The sequence below is a fragment of the Suncus etruscus genome, chromosome 9 (genome assembly GCF_024139225.1).
Source record: "Suncus etruscus isolate mSunEtr1 chromosome 9, mSunEtr1.pri.cur, whole genome shotgun sequence".
In the NCBI taxonomy this organism is placed as follows: domain Eukaryota; kingdom Metazoa; phylum Chordata; class Mammalia; order Eulipotyphla; family Soricidae; genus Suncus; species Suncus etruscus.
The window spans coordinates 1,029,857-1,042,232 of NC_064856.1; the positions used below are offsets into that span (position 1 = coordinate 1,029,857).

A 12,376-nucleotide genomic window follows, 5' to 3' on the forward strand; every position below is an offset into this window, starting at 1 on the left:
ACCCCCCAAAAGTCACTAACCTACATTACTCTTTTTAACTTCAGTAGTATACAATCCTAATCACAGACCAAAGCCATGCATTGTGTTTAACAACCCTACACTGTTTCAAGATACATAAAATGGACACGTATTTCTTTAGAACATTTTGTGTTCTTTCTCTGACAGCTATAATTCTTACTAAATGTTGTCTTATGCAGTGACGATTCTAACCACTTTTTATCTTCTCTTTTTGAGCTGTTTAACAAGGAATTTTGGTGAAAGAGTCCCCCAGTTTAATGCTTATGATTGAGCCATATCATGGGAATCGTTGAAATTTTTCTTATGGCCCCCATATGCGCCAATAACACCATGTGGCATTGCTCCTTTTTTGCATAGGCACATTAAAATGGGAAAATACTATACATACAAATAAGATCCTATCTAATAGAGATTGGAACACACAAATCTTGTAGTGCAAAGGGACCTTACACCCTGAACAGTGACATAATGACCTGGCACAGACCTCTGAAGAAAGGGCATTTTCCATTCACCCCTGAACCAGGGAAGCCATCCACGAAACATCCAGGCTGGTCTATAACATCATCTGGAAGTAATCCTCTACCACGGAAGACCCTACACTGCTCAGACATCGACCTGCTCAAAAGAAACTTCCCTTAATACTGAGAAGACTTAACAACAACAACGACCTGCTTACAGGACTGGGCTCCCTGCATTGCCCTTTGATTGTGAGGTGAAAGGAGAGGATGCTCCACATCCTGACCTCAATGTAGAATATGAAGATTCCAGGATCTTTAATACAGAAACATGATACCAACAACAGAAACTGTGTGAAAAATAAAAGTGTGTTGGCACTACAGACAGTGTCTTGGATTGGACGATCTAGCTTGCCTGGAGCCTAGAGTTGGTCTTGTGCCAGGAAACTTCAGGGGTCGGGTCTCTTTGTATTTAGGCCAAGGTTATTTCTTTCCATGTCCCTCATATTTTGGTGGGCCTATGCAAATAACAATTGCCACTCCAACACCATTTTTACTGTGCTCTAATCCTTAAAAAGACTCTAATCCTTAAAAAGAACCCACTTAAAATTTGAGGTTAACTTAAGCTAATATGCATGTATTTGGAAATGTAAAAAAATACTATGCCTGTAATGTTTAAGGAGTTACGTATGTTTTATGGCTTTAGATTGCCTTGTGTGCTGTTAAGAAATATTATAATGTGTTACAATCTGGGGACTTGAGGGACAAAGTAATTGTACATGGATTCTGTCTTATTTATCTTAATGTTTTTTGGCTGAAATTTCAAAGTTAAGATATCAGCAAGGGGACTTCTGAGAATTATGTTATGGGTGATTGTCCTTCCACTGTAACTTTACCTTGTCCTCTTTCTTTGCATCTTTGTTCTCATAATTAAAAATAAAAAAATTAAAAAACAAACAAACAAACAAAAGTTTAAGTGTTTTTTTTTTTAAGGATTAGAGTCAAAGGAGCATCTTAAAAACGGTGTTAGAGTGGCAGTTGTTGTTTGCATAGGCCCACCAAAATATGAGGGACATGGAAAGGAAAAGCCTTGGCTTAAATACAAGGAGACCCTACCCTTGAACTTTCCTGGCAGAAGACCATCTCTAGGCTCCAGGAAAACTAGGTTGTCCAATCCAAGTCATTGTTTGTTGTGCCAATACACTTTTATTTTTCACAGTCTCTATTGTTGGTATCATGTTTCTGTATTAAAGATCCTGGAATCTGCATATCCTAAATTGAAGGCAGGATGGTGTAGAGTGTCCTCTAGTTTCACCTCACGATAAAAAGGCTATGCAGAGAGCCCTGTCCTGTAAGCAGCTCGCTGTTGTCAAATCTTCTTAGTGTTTAGGGAAGACTCTTCTGAGCAGGTCAAAGTCAGAGCAGCAATAGGGTCTTCTTTGGTCAAGGATTGCTTCCAGATGATGTTATAAATGACCTCGGATGTTTTGTAGATAGCTTCCCTGGTTCAGGGGTGAATGGAGAATGCCCATTCTTCTGAGGCCTGTGCCAGGTCATTAGGTTTCACCTTATTTTACCTAAAACAAAGATCATCACTGATTTATTTGTATCTGTTTGTTTACAACTTAGTTTCACACAAAGACTGTCTTGTATGTAAACCTGGGTGGGACTGGCTCAGAATAGCCTGAGCTATCTGTTCTTACTGCTCCACCTGGGCGTGGTCCCTGTATTCAATAAAAATGACAATTCTGGCAGGCAACTGGGTTCTCCATACTAGGAAGAAGACTGCCAGATGTATACATGTGCTTCACCCTCAGCCTGGTCTGGATTATTTCATTTAGACTCGTCCACCTGGGCTTGGAGATATTGTGCATGGGGGTGATTTTACAGTCAGTTATACACACAAAAGCACCATTCTCCAGGGCAGAAGCAGGAAGTGCCTTAGGAACATTGTCATTATTTATCTTAATTTTTTGGGCCACACCTGTGTTCAGGGATCACTCCTGGCAAGGCTCAGGGGACCATATGCGGTGCCATTAATGCTACTTGGGTCTGTGCGTGTGAGGCAAGTCCCTGCCCCCGATATTTTCTCTCTCTAATTGTATTTTAACTCAAAGTAGAGGGATGCTATCTGCTAAATTATTCTGACTTTCAAGTTAACTCCCAGGATGTATCAAAAAATCTCGTGTATCAAAAGGTGTTTGAGGCACCTTCTTGGTGTCTTCTCACAGAGCACCAATGACCACAGAGCAGTGCCTTATCAAATTGATCTTATTTTATTTTATTTTATTTTTGGTGGGGGCACACCTGTTGACACTCAGGGGTTACTCCTGGCTATGTGCTCAGAAATCGCTCCTGGCTTGGGGGACCATATGGGACGCCGGGGGATCAAACCAGTCTGTCCCAGGTCAGCTGCATGTAACGCAAACGCCCTACTGCTGAGCCACCACTCCGGTCCCCTTCTTATTGTTTTTAGGTTTTTTTTTTTGGGGGGGGGGTAGAGGTTGGCTTTTGGCCATATCTAGTGACCTGGCGTTCTCTCCTTTTGTCAATGTGATGGTTGGAAGCCACAATTGGCTTGGTTGTGGTGCTTGCTGGGCCACATATACAGCGATTCTCTGCACTATTCTCTGCACTATCACTCTGGTCCCTGATCTAAGCCATTTCCATCACATCCATCTTTATGTCACTGAGGTGATCTTTGGAGAGTTCATAAATAAACCTCTGGATGTTGGGGAACTGGTTACCAGGGGAATCAATCAAGAGATTGCAAGAGGAAGGCAGAGAGAAAATACGGGCATTAAGGCATTTGCCCTGCATATAGCAGACCCAGGTTTGAATTTCAGCACTATATATGATTCCTAAGCAATCCCTGGACACTGCAAGGTGTTACCCAAATGTCCATAGACTCCTTAACCTCAAAACCAGAGATTGGAGTGGAGCAATAGTTCTCCAATTTGTCTGGCTTTCAGCCGTTTTCAGAAAAAAAAAAAAAAAAGGTCATCCAATAGCCCTTTGGAACTCTACTAACAAAGAATTCCCTAATTTCACCCGAGTGCCACCATATCCTTGGATCACTCTAGGACCCCATAGGAGGTGGTATCACATACTTTAAGTACTTTGCCTTAGAGGGTCAAAATTCCCAGGGATCCCCACCCATGACCTCTAGGACACTGAGTTAGAGATCAATTTAAGCACCAACAACTACTGATTAAACTGCAAATGCCCTGTAGGTGGTCAAGCAGCACCCAGAACTGGAGTGTGGGAGAAGCCCCACACAGCTTATAGAGTCTGGTCTCCTCAGAGAGCAGTGCTGAGAGGAGAGGTGAGCAGAGTAGAACATTTTTCTCTTCTGAGGATTAATGGCTCCAGCTGCTTCAAACAGCCCTCAGTCTGTGGCTTCCACAAGGTGCTTGGAAGTTACAGCCCCAGAGTGGACTGGCCATGCGTGGTTTTCTGGGTCCACTTCATGAAGCCACACTAACACGAGGACTGCTCTGACCACGCAGCCAGCCAAGTCCCCTTGGACACAGCCTCCTTCCTTATCGTGAGCCTTCACTCTGCCCAAAAAAGGCATGATCCAGTTTAAATATAACTGGCCCTTCCCGACTCTGGTTCTAAAAGTCAAAGCAAGCTGACACAATGAATTATTGTGGCTGAGCAGATTCAACAGCATCTGCAGAGACTTGTTGAAGTCATGTGAGAACAAAAATTGTAACAAAAATACACTCTTGCTGACTAAAAAATTATCTAGACGTAGAGACACCGAGTTTGGGGTGTGTGTGGTATTGGAACATTGTATATATGAAACCCTATCACTGACAGTTTTGTAAATGGTGGTCCTCAAATGAAAAAACATTTTAAAAGGATTTCAAAGGAGATATTTACTGTGACAAAAACCCTAGAATTATTTCAATAAATATAACAATGCCAGACTATATTTATTTGGGAGGATTGGGCCACACCCAGCAGTGCTTAGGGATTACTCTTGGTTCTGCATTCAGAACCTCCTAGCAGTCTTGTCTGGGATGCTAGGGATTGAGTCCAGGCTGGCCATGTGCACCCTATCCATTGTGCTACCATTTTGGTCCCAGATTAGCTACATTTCTTTTTTTTTTTTTTTTTAATAATTTTTATTGTGACCAACGTGAATTACAGGTCTTTCACAGTAATATTTAAGGTACATAGTACGTTGAATCAGGGATATTCCCACCACTAGTGCTGTCCTCCCTTCAACCCTGTCCCCAGCATCTCCCTCCTTTGCCTCCTGAACTGGTCCCCTCTGTGTATAGCTTGTTGAAGATTGGTTATCAATTCTGTTGTTGTTGACTTTGGGTTTGGTGTTTAAGTCTGATCATTTTTTATTTCTACTCAATGTTCATATGACGGTTTGATTCTGGAACCATCCATTTATTCCCCCCTCAATTTATGAGGTAGAACAAGATGCTTCAATTTATGTGGCTCTGAAAAAAAAAGAAGAAGAAAATGAAAAAAGAAAAAACCCAAAAACCAAAAATAAAAACAAAACAAACAAAAAACTGGGAGTCTGTCTAGAGGTTATAAATATCAATTTAAAAAGAAGGGAAAATATCATAACAAAAAAGCCCCACTAGGTATCATCTCACACCACAGAGATTGGTGCACATCACAAATAATGAGAATAAGCAGTGTTGGCGGGGATGTGGAGAGAAAGGAACTCTTGTCCACTGCTGGTGGGAATGCCATCTAGTCCAACCTTTATGGAAAGCGATATGGAGATTCCTCCAAAACCTGGAAATTGAGCTCCCATTCAACCTAGCTATACCACTCCTAGGGATATACCCTAGGAAAACAAGAATACAATACAAAAATTCCTTCCTCACACCTATATTCATTGCTGTGCTATTTACAATAGCCAGACTCTGGAAACAACCAAGATTAAGATGCCCTTCAACAGATGAATGGCTAAAGAAACTGTGGTACATATACACAATGGAGTATTATGCAGCCGTCAGGAGAGATGAAGTCATGAAATTTTCCTATATGTGGATGTACATGGAATCTGTTAGTCAGAGGGGGAGAGATAGACGCAGAATAGTCTCACTCATCTATGGGTTTTAAGGGAAAAAAAAGACATTCTTGCAATAATTTTCAGAGACAAAGGCTGGAAGGTCCAGCTCACTACATGAAGCTCACCACAAAGAGTGGTGAGTGCAGTTAGAGAAATAACTACATTGAAAACTATCATAACAAAGTGAATGAATGAGGGAAGTAGAAAGCCTGTCTAGAGTACTGGTGGGGGTGGGGTGGGGAGGAGGGAGACTTGGGACATCGGTGATGTGACTGTTGCACTGATGAAAGGGGGTGTTCTTTACATGACTGAAACCCAACCACAATCATGTTTGTAATCAAGATGTTTAAATAAAGATATTAATAAAAATATATTTTCAAGAAAAAAATGCACTAAAAACAAAAACCAACAACCAAATAAACAAAACAAAACAAAAAAGAAATGAAAATCAAACAAAAGACCAAAACCAGCAACTAAAAAAAGCACCACAGCAACAAATACAACAACCAAATGATAACCATAATACTGAAAGAAAAAAAAAAAAGAGAAAAGGAAAAAAGGAAGGAGGGCTAGCGTGACAAGGTATTTTTGTTTTTGTGTTTTGCATAGGCACAGTAAGTATTGGGGAAATTAGAAGAGGAAGTCCCTTGGCCTAAAAGTATACTGTCACTGGAATAACTACAGGTTCCATACCTGCTCCTTTTCACACCCCAAGGAATTTTTATGGTGCCAGGAAACTTTGCAATCAGTTGTGGAATCAGTTGTGATAGAATCAGGCCTCTAACTAGAGATCTTGGTATTTGCATGTCATAGGATGAAGCCTAGGATAGTGTCTTTCTATATAGTTATAGCAGTTCTGTTCCATCACTGTTGTAATCAGTCTTCTGTAATTGGTCTTGGTTTTTGCACAGATCCTAGGATAGCCTTTCATTGTGTTTCCAGTAGATCTGCTCTGTCACAGTTGTCAAAGTCAGAATTAGTTGTCAAAGTCTGAATTAGTCTGGAATTAGAGATCTTGGTTATTGTACAGATCATAGGCTGAAGCCTAGGCTAAGGTCTTACTTATTGGTTCCAGGATAAGTTCTGCCTCGTCATGGTTGTCAAGGTCAGTCTTCTGTAGTTAGTTAGAAATCTGGGTTTTACACAGATCAAATGATGACATGTTTTCTGATTTCATCCTACCATTAGGTGATGAGATAGGACAACCTGCTCTTAGATCAAGTTGTTGCTGTTTCCTCGTTGTCAGGAGGTCACATCAAAACTGGCGCAAGTTGGTGCTAGAGCAGTATTAAAAATTTCCCAGGTGTAGTTTTGTTCCTGGTGCTGTTGCAGGGAACTGTCTGTTCTATGTCTGGGCTCTAGGGCCCAGGATTGGATGGTTGCTGTCTGATCACATGGAGTCTAAGTTGGGCCCACATGACACATGTTCAGGGTGGGAGGCACTCCTGTATTATAAAATGTATGGGTTTTTATCCCTAGTATATATTATCTAAATTTCTTAACTGTTTTCTTTATATTTAATTTTTGCTATTCCTAGGGGCATTAGGAGCAATACTTAACTCTCATCTGTGGTGCTGGGATAGATTGAATTCAGGTTAATTGCATGCAGGCCAAGTCCTTACCAAGTACTATCTCTCTGGCCCTAATTTTTTTATTTAAAAATTATTTTCAAATTTTCTGTATTTTGTTTATGACTGAAACCTAACTATAATCATGCTGCAAACATGGTGCTTAAAGTTTTTATATATAAAAAAATAAATGCAAAAGTTATTTACATATATGTATATTTTGGGTTTTGGGCTCACACCTTGCTCAGGGCTTACTCCTGGCTTTGTGCTCAAGGGTCACTCTTGTTTGTTTTTTTTTGTTTTTGGGCCACACCCAGTAACGCTCAGGGGTTACTCCTGGCTATGTGCTCAGAAGTTGCTCCTGGCTTGGGGGACCATATGGGACACCGGGGGATCGAACCGCGGTCCGTCCAAGGTTAGCGCAGGCAAGGCAGGCACCTTACCTTTAGCGCCACCACCCGGCCCCTCAAGGGTCACTCTTAGCTGGGCACAGATCATGTGAATTATCCCAGCTGACCATATGCAAGACAATTTCCCTATTATGGTGTTTGTGTGTGTGTGTGTGTGTGTGTGTGTGTGTGTGCCACAAGGGATCAAATCAGTCTACTGAATCAAAGGTATGCACTTAACTATTGAGACACACCCTCATCATATTAATTATATACATTAATTAATGTAATAAATTTGAATACATAAAAATAAAAAATGCTCTGAAAAAGCTAGGTTTGTAAAGAAAAAATAAAGTGGGGAAATGTGTGAAAAATCATTGTAAAATCACCCCTTGTGCCATCTCTCTAACTCCAGGTGAATGAGTCTGAATCAGGGTCATGCATGAAATAATCCAGACCAGGCTGGGGGTGAAACATGTGTAGTCTGGCAGTCCCCTACCTCATATCTCCACCCAGCTGCCTGTCAGAACTGCTGTTTTTATTGAGTACAGAGACCATCTCTGGGAGGGGCAGTAAGGACAGTGTAAAGACAGATAGCTCAGGCATGCCTGTGCCCTCTGTGATGTGGGGCTGTGGAGGAGGAAATAAAGGTCTCGGAGGATCTTCTATTTTGCATTTTTTACAACATCGATAGGAAGTACATATACTGTGTGTGTGTGATTGTGTATGTGTATGTGTGTGTGTGTTGGATTACTCCGAACTGCACTTGGGGATCAACCAAGTGATCCTGGTTCTGTAGAACTCAGATTAGTTACATGCGAGGCAAGCCCTTCCAGTTGCTCTATTTCTTCAGTTCAGTGCAGCTAATTTTTTTTTTAAAGCAGAAAGGAATCTACTTTAACTATGACAAAAGGCTCACAGTAAAGTGACTTGCATATTTTGCTGGGGCAAAACAATGTTCCATGACTTATTTGGTGATCCTACTGAAGGGTTTCAATTGTTGGCACTTCTCAGATGGGAGATCCCTAACATAAAAGGAGCAAATGGACTTCTATGCTTGCCTTCAGTCGTCTTTGATCCCTTGCCTCAGAGTATGTGAGCTCTTTACTGACAGCTTTGAGGAAGGAAAAGCGGCTGGTGGACATCGAGCAGAGGTGGCAATGGGAGGTGTGGGGAGAGTAAGAACTGGGACACTTGCTAGGTGAAAGCTAGCCTCAGGACTCTTGTGGGCTCTCATTTCCTGCTGAGGCCACAAGCAGCCTCCAGATGTATGCACCAGGGTTTGTTTTTGAAACCACGGGGCAAAGAAGTGTTGGCACAGCTGCCAGTCTGTGCCTTGGGTGCTGAATGGTGCATTCCAGACCAGCTGGGGCCACTCAGAAGGTGGGGGACCCCCACACAAGGGCATTCTTTTCTAGTATTATTCAGCGGTGGCCTCTGGTACTGCTGCCAATGAGGAAGTCAAGGCTGGATGCTCTTGGGTCTGACGGGTTGCCGGAAACACAGGGCTCAGTGCTGCACGAGTGTGACTGGGTAGGGCTCTGACTGAGCTGGCCATGAGCTGAGATGTGACAAGCTCCCTGGCAGAGGAGCCAGCCATTGGCTGGGATATTAGAAGGGTATAGGGTGGCCTCTAGTGTCCTTTGGATGTCGCCTCCCTACAAGCAACACCTACAAGCAACACCTCCATCACATCACCACACCTTAGCAGGGAGCTTCAGGAAGCTTCAGGGGTATGTGTGCAGTGGACATCATGGTCACTCACCGTGAGGAATCACAGAGAAGCAGACACCTTGTCAACACTTTATTTCAGGAACATGAAGTTCAGCTGGTTCCACCTTCAGTATGTTCACTCAGGGCGACTGGGGATAGGGAGCAGAGGGTGGCACCTGGACCCTGTCCCAGGGCCAACAACAAAGGAGTATGTGGGCCAGTGTCCTGTGGAGCCACGGTGGCCCCTGATCCCAGATGATCCACAAGAGGGCACTTTCCAGGGAGGTGGCCTGCAACACTCCTGTCACCAGCAGTGGCAGATGGCCTAGCAGGGACACTCATTGCAGATGGCCCCGTAATGACACTGACATACACGCTGCGGCTCAGGATGCAGGTGGCCCAGCAGAGACACTTGCCAGGGCTCCGGCTTGGTGGGGGACAGGCACTCAGCACCACACAACAGACACTGTCCACATAGCATAACCACAAGGAGCTGACGCCGATTCCCACTTATAAATAATTCACACAGTGCCAGGACAAGGGACCGCCCAGTCTCTCTTCCCATTCCAAGGATCAGCTCAGGTTCAGTCACCCGCTGAGGGCTGGGGGTCTTGGCTCACCCCTGTGCACACCCAGGAGGAGACACACAGCTCATGCCGTGCTGTCCTGGAGGTACCATGGGTGCCCCGGCTCATCTTGAGGATAGCAACGCTTGGGGGTGGGGTGACTGTCTCCCCTGAAGTCACTCCTGCAGAGGAGGAAGTGTCTGCACTGTGTGATTGGGGTGGTCACTGCGGCGTGGGAGATAAACGAGGAGCTACAGCAAGACTCCCCTCACGGGAACACACAGCACAGGAATTCTGCAGGCAGGACAGTGGGAAGCGGGGGCTGTGTCACCCACGCCTGTTGTCCACCCAGGGCCGAGGCAGGTGTGAGGCAGTGCTGGGTGTGGAGCTGGGCTGTGGCTCTTTCCGACACCCAAGAGTCCCCAAAATGGGAATCCTGCTCTTAGGGAGACAAAATCACCTGCTGAGGACAGTGGATTGATGTGGCTGCTATGAGCCCGGGCTCTTCTGTCTGCTCAGAGTGTCGATGTAATGAAAAATGGCTCCCAAAGCCCAACTGGTCTCGACGTTGTTGATTTTCCGAGTAAGCTAGAAAAGACAAAGGGAAGGGGCAGAGGAACTCAGGAGTTGTAGGCATTTAGGTGGGCTGGAGTAATGTGGGGAAATGGCAGAGGCCTGGTAGCCCCCTGAGGTGAACCCTCACCTTCAGCACTTTGCTTTCTGGAAATCCAAACTCTTGGAGCAGCAGGCTGATGTAGGTGAGGTCCATGCACATGAAGGGGCTGCTTTGGGGCCGGGTCTCTGCCGTCCGGCACACTATGGAGGAGGACAGAATTTCCCAACCAGGCTTAGGGGTGCTCTCCTGAAGTGGGAGTGCCCTCCCTGCCAGGCTTTGTGGCTTTCTCTCCACAGTGAGTGATGATTGCAGCTTGGAGCAGAAGCAGGATTAGCCAGCAAGATGTCAGGGGCAGGGGATCATGGCTGATCCAAGTCTCCCTGGGGTGGCTAGAGTGATAATACAGCAGGTAGGGTGCTTGTCCTGCATGCAGCCCACCTGGGTCTGATCCCAGCATCCCAGATCATCCCCAAGCATCACCAGGGGTGATTCCTGAGTGCGAAGCCAGGAGTAACATCGGGTATCATCAGATGTGACCAACACCAACCACAACAAAACCAAGTCTCCTCTGGGACTGGCTGCATGGCCAAAAAGAAAGCGCAGATGTGGATGTGGCCTTGCACGTGGCAGTGGCTGGCCAGGGCAATAGCTCGAATCCCAGCACTATAGGTGTGGTCCCAAGCACGGAGCAAGTGCAGCTTCAACAAAGTACAGGTGCACTTGGTCTTTAGTGTTAGGGCAGGAACCTGGGTTTCCTGAGGTATGAAAACACTCCAAGACAGGGCCTCCCAAGGGTGACAGGCAAAGCCAGCCACCAACAGCCTGGCCATAACTCTGCTCATAAGCCTTCCATTAGTGAGATGTGGGTATCTGCTGTCTGCAGGGTGGGGCTAGAAATGACAAGCAAGCTAGAAAACGTCAAGCCGGTTTTGGGGGCCAGGATGACAGCTGAGAGGGTTTGAAGCATGCCTGGCAGGCCCAGAATCCCAGACTGATCCCTGGCACTGCACAGCACCACTGGGTGTGGCCCCCATAAAACAACCAAAACAAGTCCAAAAGCCATTTGGGTAGGTTTGGGGGAGAAAAGGAAAATATAGAGAAACTTACAAAGTGAAATTTCTGACTTGAACAGAAAGTGAGCCCCCTATCCCCTATACAAATAACTGGAGGGCTGGGGAAGGGATGAGGTAGGAGAAGAGGGCACACAGGGGAAGGATGAGACTTGGGTCACCTATGGGACCAGCCCTATGTCCACAGCTTCATGGGCATTAAAAACATGCTTCAGGTTACCCTAGTGGCGGCGAAAGCAGGATTCCTTTCAAACCTTCCATATAAGCCAGTCACCCCACTTCATAGCATCTAGCCCCAACTCTATCCAGAAAAGACATGTTCACTGCAGCACTAGTCTGGAAAAAACCCAAATGTCCAAGAACGGACGAGTGGTGAATAAGGGTTGGTATATAGCTGTAAGAAAAGAGGAAGTCACAATTTGTAGTTACATGATGGGTCTGGAGAGCATCATGCTGAGTGAATTAGTCAGGAGAGACACAGAATGATCTCCCTCATCTATGAGTTACAGAGAAACAGAATAAGGAAGTAACAAATGGACAAAGGCAACAGAAACTGTGAGCAGGTGACAGAATTGAACTGGGGGGTTCAGGAGGAACTCTGGGACAATGGTGGAGGGAAGGAGACACTCTGGGGTAGGGGGTGGGGTTGGGACATTGTATATATGAAACCCTACCAGTGACTGTTCTGTACAGCACAGTGAGTAAAGTGAAAATCAGAAAGTGGGGCTGAAGGGGTGGCACAAGCAGTAAGGCATCTATCTGCCTTGCCCGTGCTAGCCTAGGACAGACCATGGTTCGATGCCCTGGTGTCCCATATGGTCCCTGCCAAGCCAGGAGTGAGTGCATAGCCAGGAGTAACCCCTGAGTGTACTGGGTATGGCTCCAAAACAAAAACAAAGAAAGCAAGAGGCAGTCCCTGAAAGCATGGGAC

At 45.0% G+C, this 12,376-nt stretch overlaps 1 protein-coding gene across 1 annotated transcript in view; it reads right to left on the reverse strand.

Moving 5' to 3' along the window:
• Positions 1 to 9,735: 9,735 nt before the first annotated feature.
• The window catches only part of ENTPD6 (ectonucleoside triphosphate diphosphohydrolase 6), a 29,857-nt gene continuing 27,216 nt past the window's right edge, over positions 9,736 to 12,376 (reverse strand). Inside the window, exons 13-14 of the mRNA XM_049780225.1 lie at positions 10,463 to 10,575; positions 9,736 to 10,347 (exon numbers count right to left, since the gene is read on the reverse strand). Of these exons, the coding sequence (XP_049636182.1) occupies positions 10,249 to 10,347; positions 10,463 to 10,575 (212 nt within the window). The 3' untranslated portion in view covers positions 9,736 to 10,248. The remainder of the gene's footprint in view (positions 10,348 to 10,462; positions 10,576 to 12,376) is intronic.